Source organism: Genypterus blacodes, unplaced genomic scaffold (assembly GCF_046128005.1).
Source record: "Genypterus blacodes isolate CSIRO-AG114 ecotype Tasmania unplaced genomic scaffold, CSIRO-AGI_Gbla_v1 ptg000167l_1, whole genome shotgun sequence".
NCBI lineage: Eukaryota > Metazoa > Chordata > Actinopteri > Ophidiiformes > Ophidiidae > Genypterus > Genypterus blacodes.
In genome coordinates, this window is record NW_027466968.1 from 12,501 (window position 1) to 25,436 (window position 12,936).

Sequence of the window (12,936 nt, forward strand, 5' to 3'; positions counted from 1 at the left end):
TGCTCTTCCAGTTCTTCATCAAATCTTGCATCCTAACTGTAACTTCTTCCTCTCGGATTCAATTCACAAAAATCTCCTGTTGGCTCCACACAAAACAAACCCTCCTTGGTTCTGGAAACATCCGTCAGGCCTGACCAGAACATCAAACACGGGATGTTGCCTCCCACTCTACGCAACCACCAATGAATTTATTGCTTAATGACTATTACTGTACGCCAGAGTAATGTTTGAGGGTTCCTCTGAAATTAACAGTTGTTTCCATTACACAATTTTCAATGAGCAACTGCAAACTGCACAAAACGTGGGTCAATGGAAACTCTGCAGCCGTTGCAGTGAGCCATGAAGGTTTATGTGGAGATCACTGTGGCTTTACCTTTGCGTCTCTCCTCCACTCACTTGTTTAACCTCAACCCCACTCCTCTACACCCCTCCTTATCTCCCTTCCTTTCCTTACATTTCCCATCACCGCTTACAGAAAGGAGCAGCAGAAGAACCACGCCAAGGGCAACAAGTCTGTGTGGGAGCAGAGAACCAGCGAGATCCGCCGTCAGAACCTGATGACGAGTCGCGAAGCGCTGTACAATGAGATGGACCAGGACGACTGGAAGGTGGGAGGTGAAGGAGAGGAGGTGAGGAGAGCCCCCAGATACACACACACACACACATATATAGTCTACTCCTGATATACTGTGTATATGGTGAACATGTGGTGTATTTTATATCCAGGTTCATTTGGAACTCACACACCACAAACTTCTTGGATAATACCTTGGATAACAACTGGCACCGCTTTGAATCAAAAAGTGGAAACATGTTGCTGCACTAACCATTGTTGTTGTGATTGGATTCAATGGTAAAGTTGGGAACATAATGATTAAAGTTAAACCCTGTCTACAGTTTGAACTCTTTGGTGAAAAGTGAACTTGAGCCTCAACAACGTCAAGATGTGTTGTGGTCGAGCAAGTCTATGATCATATATAGAAAATAGCAGAAACTCTCATTGTGTAGCTTAAGAAGAGCTGCCACTTTCAGGACGCATGCACACAATGTGCTGTGTAACGCTGGAGCAGCACCGGTGTTTACATCCCGCTGTGTGATGTCCCTTAAGCCTGTGAGAGCCTGAGGAGTGTCGCTATCGTTCGAGCCGGCGCAGCGACAGTATATGGGACGGCTTGGTGACGCGTGCTTGGGAGCGATGCATTATTAAAGTGGGGCGCGCAGAGGAATCCAGAGCGGCGCCCACAGAAAGCACAGGTCTCAAAACTGGAGCGGGGCAAAAGCATTGATGAAAAAAGACTTGGTACGGTTTGTCGTGTGTTCAGCCTGAGCTGTCTCGCCATTCTGTGGTTCTCTGATGTTTACGGCAATTTCCTTTACAAATTGATTTCCAAAAATTATGGCGTGTTAGCCGATCTTTGTGTACTTGTGAGGGAGGGAGGGAGGAGGGAGGGAAGGAGGGAGGGAAGGAGGGAGGGAGGGAGGGAGGGAAGGGGACAAACCACCAGAGTAGGATAAGTGAGTGCTACAGTGTTTTACTTTTGGGTGGCGAGGTGTGAATGAGGTACAAACTACTTGGTTGAATAAAGGTCAAGTAGGCCCAGACTGAGCTTGGTCCTACTGCAGAAGCCACAGAAGTGCTCTGGTGTTCCTTCCATCTGACAAACCTGATAACTGCGCAATCTGACACAGATTCCAAATTCTTTTTATGCACATCTTGCACATTGTGACATGCAGTGAACTTAAATATCACTGCTATTGCTTAGTCAGCAAGAGGCATTTGCCCTATACAGTATCTGCACTCTGTAAACAGCACGGTCCCCCCCCCCCCCCCTCTCTCTCCCCAGGTGTCCTACCCACGGAAAGCACACGGTGACATGACCCACTTGGACCGACCGCTGGTGGTCAATCCCCAGGACAACCGCAACAACAACACCAACAAAACCCAGCCCGGGGAGCTGCCTCTGGACCAGGAGTACCGGCAGAAGGACATGGACCACTACTGTCGCAGTGCCCATCACCATCACTACCACCACCACCGCCACCAGAGGGCCAGCAGGCCACACAGTGGAGAGCTGGGCCAGATAGCAGAGACTCGCATGGAGCACGGCTTCAGTTGCACGGCGCTGGGCATTGTGGCGAGGAGCGAGGAGGGCCAGCAAGGGGAGGAGAAGCACAGCCACAGGAGCCACCGGGGCCATCGGCACAGGGGGGGCAACAGGGAAGGCAGGCAGGCTCGCAGCATGTCCCCCCACCACAGCGGGGGTGGAGAGGGGAACAGCGGGCACAGGAAGTCCAGGCAGCACCGCAGACAAGCCAGGGAGGGGGAGAAGGGCGAGGAAGGGGAGGGACGGAAGACAAAGCGACATCGCCACGGCAACCAGGAGAGGAGCCGACAGCACCGCACCAGACGGTGAGTACAGGAGGGTTTGCGTTGTAGTTTTTGCCATGACCAACCAAGAAACAAATGAGCGGTAACTTTTCTGTCTAACCATCCTTCCTTCCCTCCTTCCCTCCTTCCCTCCTTCCCTCCTTCCCTCCTCCTCTGTCAGGGAGCACCACAGCAGCGGTCCCAGCCTGTCCACCACCCGACCCATCCAACAACACAACGAAGATCTGGACAACTTCCGCAACAACAGCAAGCTGGCAGGTGGCCAGGCGCGGCCGTACTCCCTCCCCCCGGACCACATCAACAACCTGCTCAACTGCTGTGACTCTGACACTCACACACTGCTCCACAGCATGGACAGTCTGATCCTGACCAGCATGGCCAAGCCTGACTACACCACCGTGGACATGCCCCCCATGTACCCCTACCCCTCCACCAATGCCATCCTGCAAGGTGAGCATTTGGACGGTTGGGTCCTGTGTCATGTCCTGTGGCATCACTAGTTTACAGCTCGTTCTCATTTCAACACCAACCAGTGTCAAGTCAAGTCAACTTTACTTTACAGCCCAATATCCCATGCAATGTCTCAAAGGGCTTGTGTAATGCCTTGATGTATTACACATGAATTTTTAGGGGAACGATAACACAACGTTTAGTAGAAATGCAGTGAGGGAAAATAAAGCAGACTAAGAAAGGATCGCTGAACGCCTCAATGTGGTCGCAAGAGTTGAAAGAACAAAAGTGGCACTGAGATGAGAGAGGAAGTAGAAAGAAGACAGTGTGGAGACGCTTCAGAGAAGAATGAGGAGAAGCTTTAGTGTGGGACTGAAGAAGCTTAGGTGTTTAACGAGGACATGAAGAGACACAAACGCACAAACAGACGATAAAAAGGCCGTCTGTTAAAGTAGGGAGGAAGTGTTAGAGTGACTTTGAAGATGATGATGACTACCATGGATATGACCAAATGCTACGCTTACTGGAGACAGCTACACTAAATAACAAGCTCATGTGACTGTCTGTCTGTCTGTCTGTCTTCCTGCCTGTCTGTCTGCATCTCGCGTAGTGAACAAGAACGCTAACACCGACCAGAAAAAGAGTGAGGAGAAGAAGGAGGAAGAGGAAGAGGGAGGAGACGAAGATGGTCCCAAGCCCATGCCTCCATACAGCTCCTGCTTCATCATGTCCACCACCAACCCGTAAGTAAAACGTCGCCGTCAAATACAGCAAGCACGGCTGGACTCGGGTTTCCTCCTGCATGCGCCCGCCTGCGAGTGAAGCAGTCTGCAGACAGCAGGCGTTAGATTCTCTCTCTGCTGTGTTTGTGTGACCTTGTGTGTGTCTTTGCGCCAGGTTCCGCAAATGCTGCCACTACATCCTGACGCTCAAGTACTTTGAGTTCAGCATCCTGTCCGTCATCGCTATGAGCAGCATAGCGCTCGCTGCAGAAGACCCCGTCTGGCCTGAGTCACCACGAAACAACGTGAGACATCACACTGTGTGTGCGTGTGTGAGTGTGTGCGTGTGTGTGTGTGTGTGAGTGTGTGAGAGTGTGTGAGTGTGTTTGAGTGTGTGAGTGTGTGAGTGTGTGCGTGTGTGCGTGTGTGAGTGTGAGTGTGTGTGTGAGAGTGTGTGAGTGTGTGTGAGTGTGTGAGTGTGTGCGTGTGTGTGAGTGTGAGTGAGTGTGTGTGTGAGTGTGTGCGTACGAGTGTGTGTGTGTTCCAGAACGTAGAGATGAGGGAACACGTGATTTCCAGGGATTAAAATATTCAGTTAGAATTATTTAATTCATGTGTTAACTGTTGTCATGGCGATCAGGCAATGAAGTTGTTGTTTCTCACTCTCTCGTTTGCGTTGCTCCGCAGGTGCTGCGCTACTTTGACTACGTTTTCACGGGCGTCTTCACGTTTGAAATGTTGATCAAGGTAACGTGTGTGTGTGTGCGTGTGTGTGTTTGTATATGTGGCCATTGTATATGTCTTCTGTGTGTATGCAGTATGCTGTATGTAAGGTATGTGCTTGATACTTGTGTGCTCTGAACTGGATCCCTGGCACTTGGAGGTGTAAATGTGGTCTAGACTTACTTCTGTGTATCTGTGTGTGTTATTCCTCTTAACTGTGTACCGTGTGCACCATTCATTAACGTGTTGAGGATGTGTACGTTAGCATGTAGACAAGTGTTTCTTTGAGAAGTTTGTGTACTAAGCATGCTCCATATCTTCCAGATGGTGGTGTTGGGCCTGTTTCTACATCAGGGTTCCTACTTCCGCGACTTGTGGAACATTCTGGACTTTATAGTGGTTAGTGGTGCTCTGGTGGCCTTCGCCTTCACGTAAGTGCCCCTCCTCCCTCCTCTTCCTCATCTCTGTTGCCCTCACACTCATATACATATTCCACCATCCATGGTTAGGGTCACTCAGGGCTGTGCGTCTGGCACGCCGGGTGGTTTTGTTGTGTTTCCTCTTTCCTGTCCTCTTTGCTCTCGTCTCTCGTTTATCAGCTCTCGTTCTCTCAGTCTTTCCTGTCGTCTAGTCAATGTATCAGTTCTATTCCTCTCTCCTGCCATATCCTGCCTCTCCCCCTCTCTCTTACCTCCCCAGACATCATATAATAACATTTCCTCACCACGTTCACCTCAGTCACCGCCCATCACCCTTTGCCAGATCCCTCTTCTCCTTGGAGTTTGTCAATAACCTCTGACCTACACTCTTAAAAGAAAAATGGCTCTTCTAAGTTGTTGATACTGCAACCATCTGGGGGCCACAGAAGGTGCTCTGAGGAACCCCTCCTCATAGATTCATATGCATAGACAACAATGCCACAATCTGAAAAGGCATGGGATGTTTGTGTGTAGCAGCAACAGAAAAACACCAAGCTGCTCACATTGAAGCCCGAGTCTTTAGAGTGTAGTAATACCTCCCACCCAGCCCCCAAACCTGCCACTTCAGACACACCTTCCACATACATGTATTTCTCCGCTCTTCCGCTACGTTCACATCATTTGGCTCCATCAGCTGGAAGTCATTTGTTGCTACTTGACTGTCAGATGCATCATCTATGGATCTTTGATTGAACAGGAAGTTGACTTTAGAGTGTTTTAGAGTTTAGAGTTTGGCCATTGCAACTGTTAACTAATTTGAACTCCCACACGTTTATTAACTACAAAATTGATTTACATGATATCAATTATATTACATTGCCAGCTAGATACCGACAATCCTTGCTGGCATTGCAATTGTAACGCTTCCTCGTTAGCTAGCAAGATCGTAGCTCACTGTCAAGCTGCATCGCGCGGCTTAAGCAGGCACAATAGCTGGTGAAGCAAATGCAGCACATGGCGATTTAGTAAACACAGGGGTACAGCTGTGGTTTGGTGTTTCTGTTTCCCAGGGGGGTCGTGGATTCATGTGGATTCATGTGGGAAAGACAGTGAGCAAAATGAGATCACTAGTGCAGGGGCTAGCACTTATGCTACGTGATGCGGTGGTCACGGTAGCAACAACTGCTTTGTATGGTGGCGTCGACGGTAGGATTGAACAGGAACCTACAAGATTAAACTGTGTTCCATTTGTTTCGGGTCTTGGTTACATCACTGCGCAGCCCATATGTGGAAGGCATGAGTTGCGTTTTCCATGTGCCGCACCACAGATGATGTGAACGTAGCCTTAGCATAATACTCCAGTCTTTCACATGTCCCACCCTGCCTGCTCCCTGGTCCATCCCTCCATCTTTTCTTTGATACCTCCATCAACACTGCACATACATGCAAAGCTCCACTCAGATCTGCAAAACCTCTGCAAACCCCAACAGCTTTGGTTCCCCAAACCCTTCAGCCCCACTTAACTCCACCACACACACCTTTCACCTCTCCAGCTCCCACACAACCCCACCTCCTCATCCAGTCCCGGTCAGTCCGTGGGGGTGAGGGCGCCCCAGACACCTTTAACCCTTTAAGTGCCCAGGCTATCCTTTTGCCAAGGGAAGGAACATCGCCAGGGCTCAGCTCGCCCCTTTTTTATCTTAACCCACACACACTCACACACACATGCTCATTCAATGCTCTGACCATGTTAACGCACCCGGAGGCACAGGTATTTAATTCTCCTTTCTCTGCACGACCCAGGGAAGTAAGACTGAATCCTGAGGGGAGGGATGGAGAGAGAGGAGCATGTTGGGGTAGAGTGTGTGCTAAGTGGATTGATTAGAGATCAAGTCATGATATATTGATCAATAATTCTATAGCAAATATCTGTGTGCATCTGGGACCAGCTGCTCATCCATTTGTATGGACGTCAGCCTTGTCACATACTGTAGGCAGCTCATGGTCAAGCAGTGACAAGGAAAGCAAGATCATAAAAACACTAGAGAACTGAACACATTCTGTTACACTATCTTGCTAATACGTTTGTTATGGTCTAAACTCCACACACTGCTGCACCCCCACAACATGACTCTGTGCTCAGAAGAGGATGACTCCTCCCCTCCTCCGCTGGTCTCTTTCCTTTCTCCTGTCGATCCCTTTTCCTCCCCTGTCATTCCTCAATTGTCCCTTCCGTTGCCTTATGCATTCTTAACATTGCCCCTACACCGTCGCCTCTCCTCTCCACCCTTCCTTGCGCTCCCTCTTCCTCTTCCTCCTCACTCCAATCATCTGCTCTGGGGCTGAGCTACAATATTTTGCTTCAGGGGTGAAGGCTTCACACACGCCAATGAAACTTCACATTGTTTCGCCGCATGACACTGTTTCAGCGCAGGTACATTGCAAAGCCATTGTACAGAGGAGTTTCAGCATGGAGACGTGCAATGACTTTGGCCCACGGTTTGGGGAGTGTTTGGATTCAAAAATGTGGCTTTTGGCACCTTCCATACCTCAACTGAATGACACAGAATGATATCTTCATGACTTTGAAATGCATGCATTGGTGGTACTCTGTGAGAATGCCATTATTTTATCTTGACAGTTTGTGTGTATTATACTCTACACACAAATCCTGGTTTCTTGAGTCTTCCCACATGATTAATATCAATGTATATGTTGTTATACCTGGGCTCAGAGTGAAGGAAACCTGGATCCGCCCACCTCTGAAGATGTAATGCAGTTTTTTCTTTCCCATTTGCATGTGGAAGTGCTTCCATGAAATCCCAGCAGATGATTTTAGATCTAATGAGGGCAATCTCTGCTTTGGGCCTGGTCTAATTGATCATTATAATGAGATTAGATAAGAATCGGTGTAAATGGCTGCAGAAATCGAGTTTCCTCTTCTAACCATGAAGGCAATTCTTCATAAGCCTCAGCAGAAGATGCCAGGAGCAAGGAGTGTGTGTGTGTGTGTGTGTATGTGTGTGTGTGTGTGTGTGTGTGTGTGCGCGCGCATCCATAGTCTGGACCAGAAGCCAGACTGACAAACATGTGCTTTCCATATATAAGCAAGTCACCTCTTTAAAAAATGTAATACTAAAACCTAATGTTATTTCTTCATGAGGCTTACTCCTACTACATTTAACAATATTGCTTGACCAACAGTATTGTGTAACTTAGCCATGCGTTAATGCGTAAGTTAGGTTAGTTAGTTAGTTAGTTAGTTAGTTAGTCAAACATCCACATAATGCCCAATCAGTGCCCAGCTCATGGTGGCAGGAGTCTGCATGACTCCAGGGCTACAACACTGACATGTTGGAAATGGCTTGTGATTGGATACGATCCACACGTGACTGATGTATTTGTCAGCCTATCACAGCTCATCTTTATCAGGACAATGGAACATGAACAGATCCCACTGGCCCTCAGTTTGACAGCTCTTGTTGTGATGGTGATGGTCAGATGTACTCAGAAAACTCCAGCCTCCTTTTCTGCTAAATCTCCCTACTTAGCCTCCAAATGAAGCGGGCTATGTTGGAGTTGCTAGTTGAACGCACAAGCTTCCCAAACAAATGTACGTATGTGACATGGGTGCTTTTCACAATTAGCTACTATGGAACACATTTATCACAGTGGGGACTAGGAACTCCAAACAACCGACTACAAACATACAATTAAAGGCACCAGCAGACCACAGTGATCATGACTTATTATGGGCTATCTATTTAACATGGTGACTGAAAATTCCAATGTACTTGTTGCCTTCTTAACAGTACTTAAGGTCAGTCCTATTATTTACAAAAATACTGATTAACAGTCACCTTTAAATCATAATATAAGGGCAATTACGCAATATTACCTTGTCTCAATATATATTTGTATCTGACAATAATGACTTTTGTCTACAAACTATCACAAAGGAAGATATGCAAGAGTGTTTAGTTCACATCTTGAGACATTTTCTTCCTAACAGCAACTTAATGACGTAATATAACAACAAAATCTGTGATCTCTGGTCCAGTAGATAAGAGGTAAATAAGCACATAAATCTACCAGCTCGTGGTGAAGCAGTGACAAGGAAAGCAAGATTATGGGAAATGGGCTCAATTTTAGGCTAGAAAGCAGATCGAAGCATATTCTGCAGGTCTCAGGGCGTGGCAAGAGTAAACGCCACGTCAAGGAGCCACTGCATATTTATTATGCTGTCTCCTCTGGCGTCAGAGCTGAATGGACAAATCAGGAAAATGGAAATGACGGACGCATCCAGTCTGGCGCTGTGTCTTATGAATTACACCAGTAACATTCAGACCTATGGAGTCACAGTATTGGCAGAGAGGAAACGGGTGTGTCAGGGGTGTTGGGAGGTGATGGGGGTTTTCTAAGCAGGTGTATCTTTAACCAATCGCTGGCCATCTTGCTGTCCTTCCTTCCTTGTCTGTCTCTCATATGGATGTTTTTTTCCCCTCTTTCTACCAAACCTTCCCTCTCTTCTGTCTGTCTGTCTGTCTGTCTGTCTGTCTGTCTGTCTGTCTGTCTGTCTGTCTGTCTGTCTGTCTGTCTCTATCAATGTTTGTCCATGTATCTGTCTTTCTGTGTTTTTCCTCCCCTCCTTTCCTGTCCTCTGTCTTCTGTCTTCTGTCTCACTCTCTCACCTCTCACTGTCTCCACCTTTGCCGAAACCCAACAGGAGCAGCACCCGGTAAATCCTTCCTCTGTCCCCCTCCTCCTCCTCCTCCTCCTCCTCCTCCTCCTCCACTCTGCCCTCCGACACCAGATCAAATTGGCTTCTCTCTCTTTCTTTCTTTGTTCTTCTGCTCGTTCATAGCCATTTTCCATCACAGCACTTTGCCAATTTTCATTCTTGAAAATCTGCATTCAACTGATGATTAAGGCTTTGTCCATTGAACATCTGATCAAATGCTAAAACAGTGTGGCAGCGTACGTAATGGGAAACAAAGCGTTTTTGCCTTTATTATTGTCTGCGTGTGTGTGTGTGTGTGTGTTTAGGCAAGGTGTTGTTTCCTTCTGGCCTTATCGGGCTTTACTCTAATACTGTTGAGCTGTTCTGATAGAGCAGGGGTGGGGGAACCTCGTTTGATCCGGCCCGCGAGACAATTATGGCTCTTTCTATGACGGCATATAAATAATTATACTGTGATCAGAATCCTTCCGTCAGACCGGCAGATCACAGCGCAAATTGTGAAGCGTAGCTTGAATTGAATTGTCTCACGCTCTCTGCCAGGGGAACTCAGTTGATAGTTAAAGAGCGAGCCTTGATGAACGACCTCTATTCTGCTACGACATGGCAGGCGTCCAGACTGCCTCTGCCTTGTGTTTTTTGAAAATGGCCCGTCCACACACAGTAAAGATCAACTTGGCTATTTACTCCCTTGACACCTCAATTTTTCCTTCAGTGATATTGGTTTATTGGTGTACAAATCAAGAGCAGAAAGTTCTGTTGTGGGCTTCAGGGAGGAAACGAGCGCATTAAAACGTGCAAGCCAAGGAGTTTGTCTTTTAGTCCTAAATGGTTTCCCACGGTCACTCTCATGGCTCGTTTGAGGCTATTTGGTGGAATGTGTTTGTTTGTGATGTCTTGGTTTGCAAGCAACATCACGTGATCCCAAACGTCTCGCATTGCCTCCATTTCCAGTCTTCCTCTCCTCTCGTCGGGATTGTCAGCCTGAATTGAGAGAAACATGTTTTTAAAGTAAATGGAAGCTATGTGAGACATATCAGACTCAGTCCATTTAGTGATTCCAAATCAAGGATTATATCATCATAATCCCAGCCATGTAATACTGAAAGCCTTCATGTTTCCATTTCTAAAACCTCCATTTCTCCTGAAGAACCAAAGAGCGTCTCACTCAAAAAGAAAGAAAGAGGTTTGGCTGGGCACTCTCCTAGGAGTTGCCTGTCTACGAGTGACGAGCTGTGTCTCATTTCATTTGACGCATCCTTGAAGAACGCAGCCTTTGTACTCCTGTGATGTAAACAGGATGTCACACAGGACCTGTTTGTTTAATCCCAGTGAAAGAGTCAAACTCAAATCAGCCTGTGCTCTGGACTTCCAGGTTGGATTCTTTTTAGTTCTGTATCTTCTTTATCGTCTCTTAGAAGTACTGTGCAGTCTTTAAAGGATGCCTCCCTTGAAATTAGACATGGCTAATGTTTTGTGTATGGTGGTAAAATGATGATGATCATGGTGATGATGACAATGTTGCTGCTTCTTCATGTCCATGAAACCAAACAGTCAGGGAACTGGTCGCTTAACCTCCCACTGGTTTCATGTTTGACACGCCCTGAAAGGTTTTCTGAGTATGAAGAGACCGTACGAGCTTCGGTTGTCTGCACTGATGTAATTGACTGTTTTACATAAGATAACTGCAAGTCATTTCACTCTTTGCGTTGTTTTGAGAGAACTCAACTTTGAGAACATTCCCTCCCCCCTCCACTGTCTTTTGACCTATGATAATAGCTAAGGGGTGTGGTGAGGGTCCTTTGTGTCCTTTGTGACTCCCCCATCCCTCCTCCCTTGACAGAGTTGTTATTGTTTGGCCAAACTCTAGGGGGAGCAGCAAGGGCAAAGACATCAGCACGATCAAGTCCCTTCGTGTGCTGAGGGTGCTGCGTCCTCTCAAGACCATCAAACGTCTCCCCAAGTTAAAGGTAGGTGAAGTTGAACTTTGTTCCACTCTTACATTTCAGGAATCAACTCAACAGCTAACATCTAAACATCAATGCCTCCCTTCCTGTCTTCTAGGCAGTGTTTGACTGTGTGGTCAACTCACTGAAGAACGTTCTGAACATCTTGATCGTCTACATGCTTTTCATGTTCATCTTCGCTGTGGTGGCTGTGCAGCTCTTCAAGGGTCGATTCTTCTTCTGCACAGATGAATCCAAAGAGTTTGAGCGCGATTGCAGGTGGGTGCAGGATGAGTTTGTTTCTGTTCTTCAGGTGTTAAACAGTAGCATTGATTACCACGATCTGTTGAACCAATGCCGACACATTGAAGTATTGAATGTGTTTATTTAAGAAACCTTTGGTGTTATTCATAAAACACAGTGCTAGATTTAATAGTTTTACTGATTTGGCAACCAACCTTTTCTGTCCTCATTTGCTGTTCATAAAACTTGAGACCGTCTCATTCTCCCAGTAAATTTGTGTAGTCTGAAAGTTGGAGTAGGACTCAAAGACAGAGACAGCCCTCTCTTCTTAAAGTGCTGAGCTCTAAACCAGAGTTTCCTTTGTCAACTTGAGCATTACACTGAATCCACACAAAGACTGGCACCTGACCTATTTAGGAAGTTGCACTACAAGGACACTGTAAGAAGAGGCTCCCTGGTGTGATAGAGATGATATCCTTCAAAAAACTATGCCACGTTATATATTTTCAGACAGAATGGGTGGCAATAGATGGCTACATTGGATGAAACTAATGGTGAGGACAGAGGCAAATGCAGAGGCAAATTGAGGTCCAAATGTTCCCTGTTTTCCTCCACCGCTTTGGTTCCTTGTCCCCCGACTGTGACTGAGATCGGTCCACGCTTTGCAAGTGGTGATATGAAAATGCTGCCAGGGATTCATTAACAATGCAACATCGCTATCAATGCGCTCGCTCGCAGCATGAATGGAAGAGGCGCAACACGTGGCTCCTAACATATGCAGCCGCTTATTGACGTGCCGCTTTTTGGTTGTGTCGGTAATGTTGCACCGTTACACATATGACACACGCTACTGTGTTACGGCGATTTTATGAAGAAGAACGTCTTCCATTGACTGTATCAAGTAGTGTAAGAATGCAAAAGGAAAGATGAAGATGATGTTGAGGTGGTATCTGGTTGCTGCCTCTTTGCTCCATGAACGATCTTCATCCATTTTATGAGAAGTTAGACAAGGTGACTATGTGATGATGCTCAAGCAGTGTGATGGCGTCCAGCACTTCAAACTTCATGTGTCGGCTACTGTGTGTCTTTTAGGAATTGACATTATTTCTTACATTGTGTTTTTGAGATGTGTTTTCATTCATTATGATCGCTGTCTGTGTTCCTTCAGGGGCGAGTATTTAGTGTATGATCGAGATGAGGTAAAAGCTCAGAAGCGGGAGTGGAAGAAGTACGATTTCCACTACGACAATGTGGCTTGGGCCCTGCTCACCCTCTTCACTGTCTCCACTGGAGAGGGGTGGCCGCA

General features: G+C 46.9%; 1 protein-coding gene across 1 annotated transcript in view; it reads left to right on the forward strand.

Annotated features, from left to right (window-relative positions):
• LOC143013914 (voltage-dependent P/Q-type calcium channel subunit alpha-1A-like) overlaps nucleotides 1-12,936 on the forward strand; it is a gene marked incomplete at its 5' end in the record, with an annotated part of 54,742 nt that overhangs the window by 9,025 nt on the left and 32,781 nt on the right. The window contains 10 exon segments of the mRNA XM_076167625.1: nucleotides 476-629; nucleotides 1,845-2,410; nucleotides 2,550-2,839; nucleotides 3,450-3,582; nucleotides 3,737-3,866; nucleotides 4,249-4,308; nucleotides 4,609-4,715; nucleotides 11,285-11,411; nucleotides 11,506-11,666; nucleotides 12,799-12,936. Coding sequence (XP_076023740.1) covers nucleotides 476-629; nucleotides 1,845-2,410; nucleotides 2,550-2,839; nucleotides 3,450-3,582; nucleotides 3,737-3,866; nucleotides 4,249-4,308; nucleotides 4,609-4,715; nucleotides 11,285-11,411; nucleotides 11,506-11,666; nucleotides 12,799-12,936 — 1,866 coding nt within the window.